Raw genomic sequence first — 17,136 nt, forward strand, 5'->3', positions numbered from 1 at the left:
AGCTTTGTGTGATTTAATCTCTAAGGAACAGGTTTCCTTTTGAGGCTTCTGTAAAGGTCCTTCTGTAAAAACCCGAATTTCCTGCTCTTCTTGGAAAACCTTTATCCCATTTCTGTACATCTGCCTACTTTACAATGGAATCTTATTAATCTCTGTCAGTTCTTAACATAAGCTTTTCCTTTGTCAGCATGTTCTTTTCTCCTTTCTAACTTCTGGACTATAAGAATTCCAGCTTAAACTTTAATTTAGTTTGATTCTATCATAGCCGATTTAGAATAACCTTTTACTGATAGTCCACATTCATTTACCTCAAATAATTTCAAAGTTAATCTCCTTGTATCACCTTGCATGCTTTTATTTTCCAGTTTTAATTATTAATAGCAGCTGGGCAGGCCCATTATATCAATAAGCTTCATAAGATGGTCTTGGTGCAATAGAACACTACAAACTTCAAATGGTACTTTATTTATAAAATATACAGATATTAAAGACCATTTGTAAAATAGAGCCATAACAGTCACCGATCCACACAATTGGTATCTTCAGCGCCTTGGTCCTGCGCATCAGCTAGACTATTTTAATCATTGTTCAAAGTTATAAAAATGTTCTTTGAAGGCTTGACATCTGCAACAGGAGAAACTTTTTGGACCCCAATTTCATCACAGATGTTCTCAACACCGGATGTTGACACCGCTTTGAAGTCAGCACCATAATTGTCGCATCATTTGGTGTCTGCTGTTCTGGTACTGACGCCAACAGCATCAAGTAAACAAGCTAAGGATTCCCATTCCTCACCTTGCCAAATGACGCAGGCATCTATAGCACCGAAAACGGTGTTTGCCAAATGGCATCAATAGCAGTCTCACTCTCCATGATTGCAGGAAGTGTCACCTCTGATTCCAATCTCTAATACCATTCACTTTACTCAACATTTCCTTCAGATAGAGTTGTTCTTACTCATCTCATCTTCCTACTAGAGATAATCTCCAATTTTAATCTCAACAACTCTATGACAGTACCGAACTTCTCCAGACCACATTGTGTCCCTGGGACAACTGTACTTAATTTATTGGATTGTAAACCTGCCTTGGCTTGCCACTTATATTGGATTGGATTTATTATATTTGATATACTGCTTGTACATGAGCATTAAGCAGTGTACAATAGTAATACATTGGAAATGAGGATTACATTTTCAATCATTAGAAAACTCCGTCTCTGTCCCAGTGAGCTCACAATCTAATGAACTATATTCACCTTTTTTATTTCTTGACTCAGAGTTACAGTTCCTTGTAAAAGTCTTCACACCATAACTCATTTTTCACACTTTACATAGTAACATAGTAAATAATGGCAGATAAAGAACCAAATGGTCCATCCAGTCTGCCCAACCATAGATGCTCCATAAATTAATCATTTAATTTAAATGGTCTTTTTTCTTAAATATTTCTGGGTCCAGAAACCCAGAGCCCTGCCCTGTAGTGTGCTTAGGTTCAATCTACTGGAATCTCCATCAAAGTTCATTCCAGCCCATCTTAACCATCCCAGCCATCGAAGCCCTTCCCAGACCGTCCTCAACTGAATGTCCATATATGGAACACAGACCGTGCAAGTCTGCCCTGTACTGGCCTTAGTTCCTTCAATATATACCCATTATTTTCTGATTAGAGATCATCTGTGTTCATCCCATGCTTGTTTGAACTCTGTCACCGTTTTCTTCTCTGCCACCTCCTTCGGGAGCACATTCCATACATCAACCACCCTCTCCATAAATAAGAATTTCCTAACATTACTCTTGAGTCTACCATTCCTCAACCTCAAATTATGTCCTCTAGTTTTACCATTTTCCTTTCTCTGGAAAAAATTTTGTTCTATGTTAATACCTTTCAAGTATCTGAACGTCTGAATCATATCTCCCCTGTTCCTCCTTTTCTCTAGGTTATACATATTCAGGGCTTCCAGTCTCTCATATGTCAAACTTCCTACCATTTTTGTCTCCTTACTCTGGACTGCTTCAAGTATTCTTATGTCCTTTGCCAGAAACAGTCTCCAAAACTGAAAACAATACTCCAAGTGGGGTCTCAACATCGACCTGCACAGGGGCATCAACACCTTCTTTCTTCTACTGGTCATGCGTCTCTCTATACAGCCTAGCATCCTTCTGGCAACAGCCACCGCTTTGTCACACTGTTTCTTTGCCTTTAGATCTTCAGACACTATTACTCCAAGGCCCGTCTTCTCATCCTTACATTTTAGCTTTTTACTTCCCAGTATATATCGCTCCTTCCGATTTCTAATCCCCAAATGCATTACTCTGCACTTCTTTGCATTGAATTTTAGTTGCCAGATATTAGACCATTCCTCTAACTTTTGCAGATCCTTTTTCATGTTTTCCACTCCCTCCTTTCTGCACTCCTACACTTGGGTATTTTGATATTTCAAGAACACCAGCTCTTTTGCCATTTTTTCTCTGCCACAAGTTCAGAACCATTTCTGTTTCCTTTTTCTCTTGTTTTTATTTATTTTCCTCACATAAAGATCAGTAGCCATTTTTATTGCTCCTTTCAGCTTAGACCACTTTTTTCCACTTCCCTTATGTCCTCCCATCCCAACAGCTCTTTCTTCAGTACGCTCCTATTTTACTAAAGTCTGTACATTTGAAATCTAGAATTTTGTGGGGCTGCCCTCCACTTTTATCTGTTATATCAAACCAAACCATTTGATGATCGCTATTTGCCAGGTGGGCACCCACTTGAACATTAGAGATACTCTCCCCATTTGTGAGGACCAGATCTAGTATCGCTTTTTCCCTTGTGGGTTCCATCACCATTTGTCTGAGCAGAGCCTCTTGAAAGGCATCCACAATCTCCCTACTTCTTTCCGATTCCGCAGATGGAACTTTCCAGTCCGCATCTGGCAGATTGAAGTCACCCAACAGCAGCACCTCCTCTTTCTTTCCAAACTTTTGGATATCTGCATTTATATCTTTATTAATTTGCTAAAATTGAGACTGAGGTCTGTAGACTACACCCACGTATTTAGAAGTTTCATCTTCTCTTTTAGAAGTTATCCCTATCGCTTCTTCCTCTCCCCAGGTCCACTGCATTTCAGTTGTTTGGATATCGATCTTTATATAGAGAGCTACTCCTCCACCTCTTTGTCCATCTCTGTCCTTCCTAAAAAGATTATATCCTGGTATGTTTGCATCCAATCCATCTGCGCTGCAAGTGTGGAATTGTTGGCCAGGTCATTTGTTCCCAAATGGATAACAGCATCGGTGTTATAATCCTTAGTTTCTTCCTAAATTATAGTCAGTATTGCCAGAAACTGCTGGTAGCTGAGAATCCTGGAAGTCATTTCACTATTTTGATCTCTTCGTCCTGTGTTCCAAGGTTAATTCCTCTACTGATGGAATCTCCTAGTAGCAATAGTTTTCTGTTTTGGGCTTTTTTATTTGTACTTAGGGTGCACTTTCTCTCTCGAGTTATCTTCACTGGTTCCAGTCCCACCTCAATTTTGTTTTCTTGAGTATTGCAATGCACTAGTGGCGCAAAGAAATTCTGTAGCAGTAATATTTGTGAAGGTAGATGTTTCTGTGTTACATGTCACAGTCTTCCTGAGCCTACTGTGACCCATTTATTCCTGGATGGTTTTATTCTTTGAGATAGAGGTGGTAAGTTGGTATGATTTTGTGGAGTGATGGAAGCTGCTTTAATTGTATTTAATTCCTGTTTAAGTTTGCAGAGCTCCTCCTTAATACTAGCAAGTTGAAGACAGATGGTGCAAGCCTTAAGTCTCCAAATAATGGGCTAGATTCACTAACTACCCAAAAAAAATCTCAGGAAGGACATACAAAACTCCTAAAACTAATGAATTATGCCCTATTGGAAACCATAGGAGGGACCTACCTAGACACTACCAGGTCTACCCACTGCACTCATACAAAGACCCACTCATTCACTTAACACAAAAAAACAAGAAAAAAGTGGAGAAAAAGCCTCAGTTCATCTTCATATGGCAAAAAACTCCACTTATAAACAACCATTAAGCAAGGTCCAAAATGTATCAGTTCACTCAGCAGTGAGAAACACTATTGTAGTCCTCGTAGGAACCACCTCAAAAAAAAATCTAGCATGCCAAATAACAAAACTTAAAAAAATGTGAGTAAAGCAAGCAGCACATATATGAGTCTCAAACACAGTCAATGATAAGCAGGAAAAAACAAACAAATACTTAGCTGCAGACGGTGTCCAGGCTGTCTTCCATGCATCCAAAACCTCATGGATATGATCTGATCTGTTAGTGATCCGATCTGTGAGGTTGCCGGCCGCTCGATTCATGATGCGTCCTCATGCAAATGAGGGCGATCGGAATCACGCTCCCAACTGACTGCACGGATCGCTGGTTGAGAGATTGAGTTGGGAAGAGCTCTGACAGTAGTGACAAGAGAAGCAGCCTCCTGTCACTGCTGTCAGGACTTCTGCCAGCTTTTTTTTTCCGTTTTTTTAAATGGGCCTCAAAATATCAGGCCTATAAAAAAAAAAGAAAAAAAAAGCATCCCTCCCCGACAAAGTGCCGAACACCTCCCCCCCCACATGCGCCAAAATGCAGAAGAGATGCCGACTCCCTCCTGCCAGCAACTGGCCAGCCCAGCCCAACCCCCAACTGGCCCAGCACCCCCTCCCAACTGGACGGGCTCGACACCCCCCTGTACCTAAAAGTTGGGAGCAGGAGGGGTGCTCAGTTCCTCCTGCTTCTTAGGCCTCCAGCGCACTCTTCAGGAGCAGGAGGAACTGCAAATTCCTCCTGCTCCTACTCCTCCTCCCAATGCAATGTGAATGTGGGCCTAAGGCCCTGCCCCGGTGCATCATGTGATGCACAGGGAAGAGCCTAAGGCCCTAACTGGCTCAGGCACTTCAGGCTCTTCCCTTGGGAGGGGCCTGAGGCACCTGAGCCAATCAGGGACTTCCTTAGGGCATCACATGATATACTGGGGCGGAGCCTAAGGCCCACATTTGCATTGCGTCGGGAAGAGAAGCAGAAGAAGGAGAACTTTGTGGTTCCTCCTGCTCCCAAAGACTGTACTGGAGGCCTAAGGAGCAGGAGGGACTGAGCACCCTTCCTGCTCTCAACTTATAGGTACGGAGGGGGTGTGTATGTGTGTGCCGGGCCAGTCGGTTGCTGCGTCGGTTGGTGGCAGGAGGGAGTTGGCATCCCTCTTACCATATTTTCATGGGCAGGGAGGGCAGCGTCGGATGGAGCAGCTGGTGGCAGGAGGGAGTGGGCATCCCTCCTGCCATTTGTGGGTCGCGGGGGTAACATGTTTGTTGGGGGGAGGGGGGGCAGCGTTTTTTTGACAGGTCTACCTGTCTTTTCATTTTTTTTTTTATGGGGCAGATATTTTGCTTTGTAACACACGCAAAATATCTGTGCCATGGTAAAAAAAGAAAATAAAGACAGGCAGACCTGTCCAAAAAACGCCCCTCCCTCTCAACAAACGTGGGAGATTGCAGGGCAGCAGAGAGCATGAGAGTCGGTAAGGACAGTAGCAACTAGTCCTCAGCAGTCGCTTCTTTTAGGATCGGCCAGTCCAATCGGTGTTCCTTCTTCCTACTTTGCATGCCATTCCCCTCATTTTCATATGCAGATCGGATCAGGCAGGTTAGTGAATCGGGTCGGGGTCATAGAAGTCTTGCAAACTGGTCGGAGAAGGTTCGCAAAGCTTAGTAAATGTAGCCCAATGAGTCTTAGAATTAAAGCATCACAGTGATTGCACTGAATAAAGGTCATCTTGATTGGTTGGGAAGTGAATTGATTTAAGTAGTCTTGATTATTTGATTCTATATATATGAGCAGTGATTCCTGGGGAGGGTGGGGGTGAGTGGGTGGCACTACAAGTCTTACCCTTTTTCCTATGAAAAGGAAGAGGAAATATGATTTAGCAGAGGACAGATAATTTTTTTTTTTTTTAGTAAGAAGCAGTTAGGGAGAAGAGAAATTAAACAGGTATAATGCTATAATCAGTGTTAAGAGCAGAATAAGAAATTCTGAGTAATGTGGAGGGACAAAATAAAAAAAAAGTTTAAGTCCCCTTTTGGCCTAAGCCCCTAAACGCTGAAAGTAGCAGCAGGGAAAATGTTTATTCTCAAAAAAAAAAAAAGTCTAAAATGAGTTGTTTTTTTTAAAAAAATAGGCCTATCTCTACGTTCAGTAGTTTAATCGCCCAGCCCACCACGATGTCTAAAATTAAAACACATTCCCCAACCAAAAAATCGCCCAAGTCCCAAACACCCAAAAGAAGACCTATTAGGCAAAAGAGGGGCCAGTCCTTTGCCTAAAAGCTGGATTCTGTAACCGGCATCCGTCAAAAACAACACCGGTTACAGAATCCTATCTCCCTCATTGATCATGGCAGGTGAGATTCCTAATCTCTCCTGCTGGCATCCCCCCAAAAAAAAACAATACCAGCAGGAGAGATGCCCAAGTCTTCCTGCCGGCACCCTAACCTTCCCACGACAATACCGGCACGACGGATCCCAAGCCCTCCTGCCGGCACTCCAACCCTCCCGCGACAAAATTGGTAGAAGGAAGCCCAAGCCATCCTGCCTAGGCGCAGGCCCCACCCCCACTCAAATACAGGCAGGAGGAATCCCAGGTCCTCCTGCTCACGGTTCACCCCTGTGACCCCCCCGACTGCCCCCCCAAATGGCCCCCCTAACCCACCCAACTTACCATAACATTGGCCGGCCAGCCAGATGGGTCCCAAAGCCGTCCAGCCGTCAGGCTCACCATCCTTGGAATGGCCTAGTTGCCTTAGGCCATTCCTTTTGGTGGGCCTTAAGTGCCTGGCCCAATCATGCCCTAGGCCCGCCATTCCAAGGATGATGGGCCTGCCAGCTGGGCTTGGGACCCGTCCAGCCAATATTAAAATAAGTTGAGGGGTGTTGGGGATTAGGGGGTCCGTTCGGGGGTTTGGGGGTGATTGTGGGAGTTGCATCGTGGGCAGGAGGGCCTGGAATCCCTCCTGCCCATATTTGAGGGGGGTGGGGGCCTGCGCCTCAGCAGGAGGGCTTGGGCTCCCTACTGCTGGTATTGTCGGGGGGGGGGGTGTTTGGGGGGTGGAGGCATGCACCTCAGCAGGAGGGCTTGGCTCCCTCCTGCTGGTATTGTCGCGGGAGGGTTGGGGTACCGGCAGTAGCATACCAAGGGGGGGGGGGGGGGGGGGGGCGGACCGCCCCAGGTGCCAGCCCTGAGGGGGTGCTCCCAGCCTTGCCGTTAAGTCCCCCCCACCCCTGAAGGACCGCTCGCCCCACTGACCTTCCTGCACCACCTATGAAGCAGCCCGCAGCAGGATCGCGATGTCAGCGATCCCTGAGCTGCTTGGGCGCTGCTTCCTGCGCCACGGTCCCGCCCCTCCTCTGATGTCAGTGGAGGGGTGGGACCGCGGCGCAGGAAGCAGTGCCGAAGCAGCGCAGGGATCGCTGACATCGCGATCCTGCTGCGGGCTGCTTCATAGGTGGTGCGGGGAGGTCAGGGGGGGCGAGCGGTCCTTCGGGGTGGGTCGGGGCATCAGGCCTTCAGGGTGGAGTGGGCGGGCAGGCAGGCAGGCAGGCTTTCAAGGGGGAGGGGGTGACAGGCAGGCAGGCCTTCAAGGGCAGGGGACAGGCCTTCAAGGGGGTGGACAGGCAGGCCTTCAAGGGGGGGGACAGGCCTTCGCGGGGGTGTGCAGACCTTCAAGGGGGTGCAGGCCTTCAAGGGGGGGCAGGCAGGTCTTCAAGGGGGGGACAGGCCTTCGGGGGGGTGCAGGCCTTCGGGTGGGGGGACAGGCCTTCAAGGGGGGGGACAGGCAGGCAGGCCTACAAGGGGGTGGGACAGGCCTACAAGGGGGTGGGACTGGCCTTCAAGGGGGAGACAGGCCTTCGGGGGGGTGCAGGCCTTCGGGGGGTGCAGACCTTCAAGGGGGTGCAGGCCTTCAAGGGGGCGGACAGGCGTTCAAGGGGGGGACAAGCAGGCAGGCCTTCAAGGGGGGGACAGGCCTACAAGGGGGGGGACAAGCCTTCAAGGGGGGGACAGGCCTACAAGGGGGTGGAACAGGCCTACAAGGGGGTGGGACAGGCCTTCAGGGGGGTGCAGGCCTTTGGGGGGGTGCAGACCTTCAAGGAGGGGTGCAGGCCTTCAAGGGGGGGACATGCTTACAAGGGGGTGGGACAGGCCTACAAGGGGGTCAGACAGGCATTCAAGGGGGGGACAGGCCTTCGGGGGGGGTTCAGGCCTTCGGGGGGGGTGCAGACCTTCAAGGGGGGGTACAGGCCTTTAAGGGGGGGACAGGCAGGCAGGCAGGCTTTCAAGGGGGGGACAGGCCTTCAGGGGTGGGACAGGCCTACAAGGGGGTGAGACAGGCCTACAAGGGGGTGGGACAGGCCTTCAAGGGGGAGACAGGCCTTCGGGGGGGGTGCACGCCTTCGGGGGGGTGCAGACCTTCAAGGGGGGGACAGGCAGGCAGGCCTTCAAGGGGGGGACAGGCCTACAAGAGGGTGGGACAGGCCTTCAAGGGGGGTGCAGGCCTTCAAGGGAGACAGGCAGACCTTTAAGGGGGGACAGGCCTTTGGGGGGACCCTGGTTTAGAAGTACATGGAGGGAAGGGGGTGTTCAAAGAGATGTGCATATGCCAAACTTTGGGGGGGGGAGGAAAGAAATAATGGGTCTGAAAATAGAGGAAATTGGCTTCCATGAGAATGGGTTACTGGGCATGATGGACCATTGGTCTGTCCCAGTTAGGCTATTCTTATGTTATGTTCTCATCTGTAGGGGCCTTTGTTTTCACTTCTTATTTTAATGTATTTTTTTTCTGGGAACTTATCAGTGTTTTTTATAATGGGAACAAAAATGGAAGAGAATTAGTGTGTGTGGGATGAGGGGGTAACTAATTTCTTCAGCTAAATAATTCAATCCACCTCAAACAGACATATAAGAACTCACGCACCATTCACACACCCTCCAACCAAAAAACGTCAAAAGAAAAAAACAGTTCAACAACCTCCTAGCCATTCGAGCTGCAAAACTCAAACCCCAACTCTACAACCTATTGACCTCGACCACAGACTACAAAACCTTCAAAAAGAAATAAAAACCCTTCTATTCAAAAAACACATAAAACCGAACTAACACAATCAGAACTGTCCCAAGCATCACCTGCAACTACTCCATATGTACTTCTGATGTCATGACAATTCAGACATAATTTATGTTATGTTATGTTTGGAATATAAGAAAATTTTCACTGCCTGTTTCTATTCTGACCATTTATTCCGTTTCATGGTCATTACAAAAAATATTTTTTTACATGGTGGGGGGTGTCAAAAAATGATGGGCCCCGGGTGCCACTAGGTACGCCACTGGGTACCGGCATGAGGGCTTGAGATCCCTCCTATCATTATTGTCGCCGGAGGGTTAGGGTTCCGGCAGCAGAGATTGGGCATCTCCTGCCGCGATTCTCAGCAGTTCGTGGGGGATCACAATCGCGACAGAAGAGATTAGTCATCTCTCCTGCCGCAATCATTGTGGTAGGAGATGGGCAGGTTGCCAGGGCTACTGAGCTGATTGCGGCAACTGCAATCAGCTCAGTGGCCCCTATTCGGAACTTATACCTGTTTTGACTTGGTCTAAGTCAAAACGTATAAGTTCCAACTGAGTCTTCTCCCTAGACTTTTGGTTATACTTGCAGTATGACTAAGTCTAGGTCGGCCCTCCTCCTGCCCTTTCCCCTCCTCTAAAAATGCTTCTTTATACTCTAGGTGTTTAGAGGCAGGGGAAAAGCCTAAGCTGGTTTTAGATACATCTAAAACCAGCTTTGATTATCGGTACTTGGATGATCTGTCTTTTTGATCGTCCAAGTACCGATTTAGGCCACTTTTTGAACCTTTTTTTTTTTTTTTTTTAATTATGAGCCCCTTAGCTTTCAGAAGTTTCAAAGGCAGTCTTTTTTTCCCAGCAATGCCTATAAAGTTGTGAGGAGAATAGTTGAGTAAGCAAACACAAAGAAACAGTCTCCCTGTAATAAACAATGTATTCCACAATACTGAGGAGCAGCTTACAATTTTTCATTTTGTGTTGTTTTCTGTGTCGTTTCTGGGAATTTTTATTACTCTGTTACTGCTGCTTTCCCGAATCAGCTACAGGAACAGTAAATTTTAAATTCGGCCATCGCAGGACCTTCCTGTACTTCCCCATGGCTGCTGGTCCTCCCTCTCCAACGTCACTTCCTTGTTCTAGAGAAGAGTTGGCAGCTGTGGGGAGGTATAGGAAGGTCCCGCGATGGCTGTATTTAAGTTTATAGCTGCTGCTGCTGATACCAGAAACATGCAGCAATTTTTGCTGGAATTCAGAAATGAACACTCCCTTCCTCAAGAGAGAGAGAGAAAAAAAAGAGCAGGTCAGAGTAAAAGATGGCACTGCCAGAATATATAAACAAAAACAGAGCACAGATGACACCCTTATTAGGCTAACAAATTCAATATTTTATAAGTCCTACTATGATTTCTTACATTTTTTATAGGGCTGCATTATGATTAAAATTTAAATTGCAATTAATTGCATGATCAAAGGCATGGTTTCCCCCCCCCCCCCCCTACTGCAGCTCCTTGTAATTCTGGGCAATTAACTTAACTCTCCATTGCCTAGAGACATAAGGAACTGCAGTGGGAAAAAATTAACATACCTTTAATCACGTGATTAATTGTGATTACAAATTTTAATCAAAATGCAGCCCTAAAAAGAATAAAAAGTAATGAAAAGAAATACAATGGAATTTAAAACAGCTTGTAGAATAGCTATAAACAGGCTTACAGTTTTCATAGCCTACTTCAGAAATGCGGCCCTAATTATTTTTATTTGTCAACCTTTCTTTCCTTGCCTTCAAGTGGACCAACACAGCTACCACACTGCTTTCTAAAAAGTGCATTTTCTTTTTCTTTTATGTTTTTGGTAGCTCCGTTGTGATCGATTTGTGGAAGAATTAGAGAGCTATTCTAAGCAGGTTGAAGAATTTGTCACATTTGGAGAGCTTCATGATGTCAACAGATACCTTAGAAAGGCTCAAGCACTGAACACAAAATTGGATGCAGCTGTTGAGAAAGTATGTAGAATGCTACAATTGTGTGATTGCATAATTTGTGTTTTGTATTTTTCTTTTTGTAGCCATATGCAATAATAATTGTTATCATCATCATAATAATTTGGGCTTTTATATGGCTTCTTGCCCAGAGCATCAGATAAAAAATATAATAGATAAACCAAGGGAAATTTGCAAAATATGAATGTACAGAAATGAGGAGCATCATTTTCAGATACTGTTGTTCTGGGTATGTTGGCTGGCTGAAAATTACCCAGCCTTTACTATGAAGCTGAAATATATGCGGAATAAATAATGCACGTACTTTCAGCTCTGTAAAAAGTAGTGTACATGGAGGCAGGTTTAGGTTGGGGAGGATTAGGAAATAGTATTCTTGTAGTACATTTTCAAATCTACATGTATATTTTAATGGAAAAAAGTACTCACAAATAATAGTTCTGGGTAGTATTCTTTGGACAATTTTAAAGGGAAAGTATGCTTGTACTTTATTTTGAGAATTGATGCAAAGCTCACAAGTAAATGTATCTGAACACTTCGTATCGGTGCACGCAATTTTGAAAATTGCCCATAGGGAATATACTTTTATGATTTTGGGGATTTTATGTTTGCTATTAAATATTTTTATTATATCTTAGGCAACCATATAGTATGCAACATCTCAATTATATAGTCAAAGTTCCACATTGATTCACTATTTTCCAATACAAACTGAATTCCCTTCCCTTCAATCCAAACATAGGCATCGGGGGGCGTGGCTTGGAACCTTGCACGAATGGTCGGGTGAGGAAGGAGCTCCTGCTATTAACAGACATTATATTAAATAAACTAGTGTCAGGAAAAATAGAAAGTTTTGAATTTTTTCAAATTAGTAAATCAGGATGGCCTCCGGTAAACAAACAAAAAATGACGCGGCAATAACAAACGCTGGCAGCGTAAAGCGATCGAAACTGGAGCCGGTGACACCCTCAAAAATTCCATTGCCAAAGGACAGCAAATGGGAAGAAGAAATGTTTAAAGAAATTAAAGCCATAAAAGAAATTGTCTTGTCAAACTCAAAAAAGCTGAACGAGTTACAGGATGAAGTATCCACATTAAATAGGAGAACGGAGGTCTTAGAAAATAAAGTTAACCAACTGGAAAAGAATGTTGAAGGGTTTGAATTTCTAAAGAAAAAACTTAAAGAGGACGGAGAGAAAATAGACTTGTTTACCAGGGAGCTGGAGGACTGCTCGAACAGGATGAGGAAGTCGAATTTGAGAGTGATAGGGATACCGGAAGGGGTGGAGAAAGGGAACATGATATCCTTCTTAGAAAACTTCATTATTAAAGTCCTGCCTTTTAAAGCAAAACACCCTATTGAAATAGAAAGGGCACACAGAGTCCCAACCAGAAGATCTGATAAATTTGTTGGACCTAGACCGATAATTTTTAAGGTGTTAAGATTTCAGCATGCCCTAGAAATTGTTAGACTTGCAAAAGAAAATCAAAATCTGCGCTGTCAAGATGCCAAGATTCACATTGTCCCAGATTTTGCAAAATCCACAGCACAGAAGAGAAAGCAGTTTTTAGATTTGCGTCCATCACTCAGAGAAATTGGAGCTAAATATGGGTTGTTGTACCCAGCAGTTATGAAAGTTACAATGGGCAATAAAACATTCAGCTTTGATAACCCTGAGAAGCTTAAATAATTTTTAATTCAAAGAGAGCAGCCTATGAATGAATGAATCTGAGTGGTTTATTCCAGTTGTTTTATATGTTTTATAGTATATATAATACTTGTTTTATATGCTTTATAGTATATATAATATAAAGAATTGTTTTTATATTTTAAAGTTTATTTTAATATGTACCGGTAAAAGAATCTTCCCAGTTTACAATGAGGATTTGAATTGCATTCTGAGTTCTATAAGCACTACAAATGCATGAGGTAATATATTGTACTGAACATTCCTCTCTGGAAGATTTACAACTTACAAAATATTCTTATCTGCCTTTTCTTATTGCAGTAAGATTCTAACAAAGGTCTAGTCAAATATTGCAGGAGTAACTTTTAATTATTAGCTGCAGTAAGCATGCAATATATATTTTATGTATAATGTGCTGGGCTATGAGATCTGCCTTTTATATAAACTGAAAAAATGGATCCTTTGTACATGATACCACATGTTGGACATTTTTCTGACTCGAAGAAGAAAGAATTTATTTATTTTTTTTCATCACAATGACTGAATTATAGAAGATGAGTACGAAACTAAGAATAATTCTACAGCAGGATTAACAGGAATATGGTGGAACATTATGCTCACTACATTGCCAAGTTGTATGATCACTTGCATATCGAAATGCATAGGGGATATGCCATTCATACTAAAACTTTTGAACTGAGGAGTTCACCTTTCTGTTCAAGAAAGAAAGAGACTGATTTCCAGATACGATTGGTATGGTGAAACGAGAATCTTTATTCAGAAAAGACACCAGCATCGAAAATGGAATTCTTGGAACTATTTGTTTATTGATTTGAATCTTCATCGCAGATATCATCTTTGGACTGAACAGTGGTTATTGTGCAAGGGAAGGACATATATAATTAACTGGCATGTCTCGTGCTTATTGCATATTAGGAGATGGATTGCATTCCTTGTGTCTCATTGCTCATTCCTTATAGCTCCTGAAATTCTAACCTTAATATATTATCGTAGTATGACTAGGAAGATATAAGAAAAAAGGAGAAAGAAGAACTGGAATATTGAGTTTTATGACTCCATTACTGTTTATAACTATGATTTTGGGATCAATTGGAAGTAAATTTGTACGCAGGGAATGTGACGCACTAGGATCTTTCACTGAGGAATATTCTTTCAAAAATGATCTTATCTTTGATCTAGTGCTGAACTCATTCTGTATAAGAATTAATATTTCAATATATTTAATTTAAATTTTAATTGCTTTTCATTGAATCTCATTGATAGCTATAGAATATATTTTCAATAGGGAATATCTAATTCTAATATGAATCAAATTCATATGTCTTTAGTGATGGAAAATGTATTAATTAACATCTGTACACTTCTAAAGAGGATGGTTACTGTGCACATATGAGCAGAAGCGATTTGATTTCATTACGAGTAAATTATAGATTTATAATTTGTCTCCTTTTATACATGTTAATATTATATGTTAAAGGATATTAAGAATAATTAGTTATTGATTATCCAAGCAAGATAATCTTAATATTATCTTCACATTAGATCAATTAGATCTATACAGCTTGGGAATTGGTTGTTGAGGTTTTTGATGGATATTTATGGAATGATTATAATAATAACAAGAGAATTATATAAAAAGATGAATATATTATAATATTGTCTTAATATTGTGGTCTGTTGGGGAACTTTCTGGACTCATCTGTACTTATATGTGTGATTCCAAGTTATATATGTCATTATTTAGGGGGGGATGGGTGGGAACGGGATTAACAAAGGGATTGATAATAACTGGGGGAAGTGTTATATTCTAATGAAGAGGGTTTGGAAAATGGCATCTAATCATTAATTAATTTGTTATTTATTCTTTACATTTGAGAAGAGATTTTTGATAATTATTAAATATAATGGAGACTAAAATTTTTTCCCTTAACGTTAATGGTCTCAATCATCCTGTAAAAAGGAAAAAAATGCTTACTTTCTTGAAAAAACAGAAAGCTAATATATACTTCATCCAAGAGACGCATCTTTCAGATGTTGAATCAAAAAGACTCGAAGGCGAATGGTTAAAGCACTGTTTTTTCGCCCCTGCAGTTAGGAAAAAAGCGGGGGTTGCTATTTTAATAAGTAATAAATGTTCAGCTTCATTTAAAATGTTGGAGTTTGATCCCTTAGGAAGATGGATTAAGGTGGAAATGAGAATGGGAAATAATATCTTGACCTTGATTAATGTATACGCCCCTAATTCGAATCAAAATGATTATTTTAAATCTTTACAACAATTAATACTCCCACTGGCTGCTTCTAATTTAGTTGTAGCTGGAGATTTCAATGCTGTGATGGATCCTTTTATGGATAAAAAAACCAAGTAAAAATATAAAATCTTTAGGGTTAGAAAATCTGGTAAATTCTTGTGATTTAAAAGATATATGGTGAATTCTTCATTTTAATGATCAGGAATTTTCTTTTTTTTCACAAGTTCATAAATCTTTTTCAAGAATTGATTATGTTTTTGTTTCAAATTCATTGGTAAAACAGGTGCTACAAGCTTCCATTGATCCAATTATTTTGTCAGATCATGGAGGGGTATGGATTAAATGTAGTTTAGATAAATAGGAAATAAATAGATCAGTTTGGAGATTTGATAATACACTGATTGCAGATTCAGTTTTTCTTGAAGAATTTAAGGAAAAGATATCTGAATTTTTCCAAATCAATAATACAGTGGATATTAACACTGAAATATTGTGGGATGCTTTTAAAGCTACTATGAGAGGTCATATCATTTCTTATTCGGCACATACTAGGAAATTATTGGTTAAACAATTCACTGATCTGGAAAATGAAATTAAATTTCTAGAATCTAAATTAATTAGTAATTGGCAGAAAGATACTTTACAAGAACTCTTAAAAGTAAAAGGGAAATATAATGAGATTTCTTCAAGATTGGCGAGGAAAGATTTATTTTCCCAGCAAACTTTGTATTATGGAAGTTCCAATAAGGCGGGAAGATTACTTGCAAATTATCTTAAAGCAAAAAAAAAGAAAAGTAAAAATAATAGCAATTAAAGATAGTAATGGAAACTTGCATACTCAGATTAATGATATTTTAAATCAATTTCTTAATTTTTATAAAGATTTGTATTCTTCCGAATCTTATGCTGATAAACTTCAAAGTGGTGTGGAATTTTTAAATTTATTAGTGGGTCCAAAACTTCCTGATCATATAAAAAGAAGACTAGATGAGCCTATATCATTAAAAGAAGTAGAAACTGCATTGAAGTCTCTTAGAGTTGGATCCGCTCCAGGTGGGGATGGTTTTACAGTAGAATTTTATAAAACATTTCAAAATGCGTTACTCCCTCATTTATTAAATTTATATCAATATCAACTAAATAAAGGTTGTATTACAGGTACTATGGCAGAATCTTTAACTATTGTTTTACCTAAGCCAAATAGAGATCCTACTTCGGTATCAAACTATAGGCCGATATCTTTAATTAATGTAGATGGAAAATTACTGGCTAAAACTTTGGCTATGAGATTGGCTAAGGCTCTCCCTTATATAATTGATGTACATCAAACTGGATTCATTGCGAATAGACATTCTTCTAGTAACACAAGATTGACATTCCACACTTTAAATTTAACTAAAAATATGAATGATCCGGCTTTTGCCATATCTTTAGATGCAGAAAAAGCATTTGACAGAGTGGAATGGGATTTCATGTATCAAGCATTGGAATGGTTTGGTATAGGTTCAGGATTTATTCAAATGGTTCAGACTTTGTATAGCTCCCCTATGGCAAGATTATATATCAATAATAAAATGTCAGTTCGTTTTCATTTACATAGGGGAGTTAGACAGGGTTGTCCACTATCTCCTTTGCTTTTTGATATAGTATTAGAACCCCTATTATTAGCTATTAATCAAGCAAAGGGGATAAAGGGTATTCCTCGTAACGATTGGGAATATAAGTTCTCTGCTTATGCAGACGATATTTTATTATATTTGAGAAATCCTGTTTCCTCCATTCCTTGTTTGTTAGACTTGATAGACAAGTTCGGTAAATTTTCAGGATATAAAATAAATTGGAATAAGTCTGAACTTCTTCCACTCAATGTACATTGTTTAAAAAGTATGTTTGAGTACTTTTCTTTCGTTTGGAAGGATGATGGTTTAAAATATTTAGGAATATGGATTAAAAATACAGTAGATAAGACTGTAAAAGAAAATGAAAAAAGGCTGTTAAAAAAGGTTACGGAATTATGTGAGCATTGGAATCCATTACATTTATCTTG

At 41.4% G+C, this 17,136-nt stretch overlaps 1 protein-coding gene across 1 annotated transcript in view; it reads left to right on the forward strand.

The window, feature by feature from the left end:
* The window catches only part of DNAH7 (dynein axonemal heavy chain 7), a 707,015-nt gene that overhangs the window by 99,189 nt on the left and 590,690 nt on the right, over positions 1-17,136 (forward strand). The window contains exon 13 of the mRNA XM_033944671.1: positions 10,988-11,134. Coding sequence (XP_033800562.1) covers positions 10,988-11,134 — 147 coding nt within the window. The remainder of the gene's footprint in view (positions 1-10,987; positions 11,135-17,136) is intronic.

Source organism: Geotrypetes seraphini, chromosome 5 (genome assembly GCF_902459505.1).
Source record: "Geotrypetes seraphini chromosome 5, aGeoSer1.1, whole genome shotgun sequence".
Classification (NCBI taxonomy): Eukaryota; Metazoa; Chordata; class Amphibia; order Gymnophiona; family Dermophiidae; genus Geotrypetes; species Geotrypetes seraphini.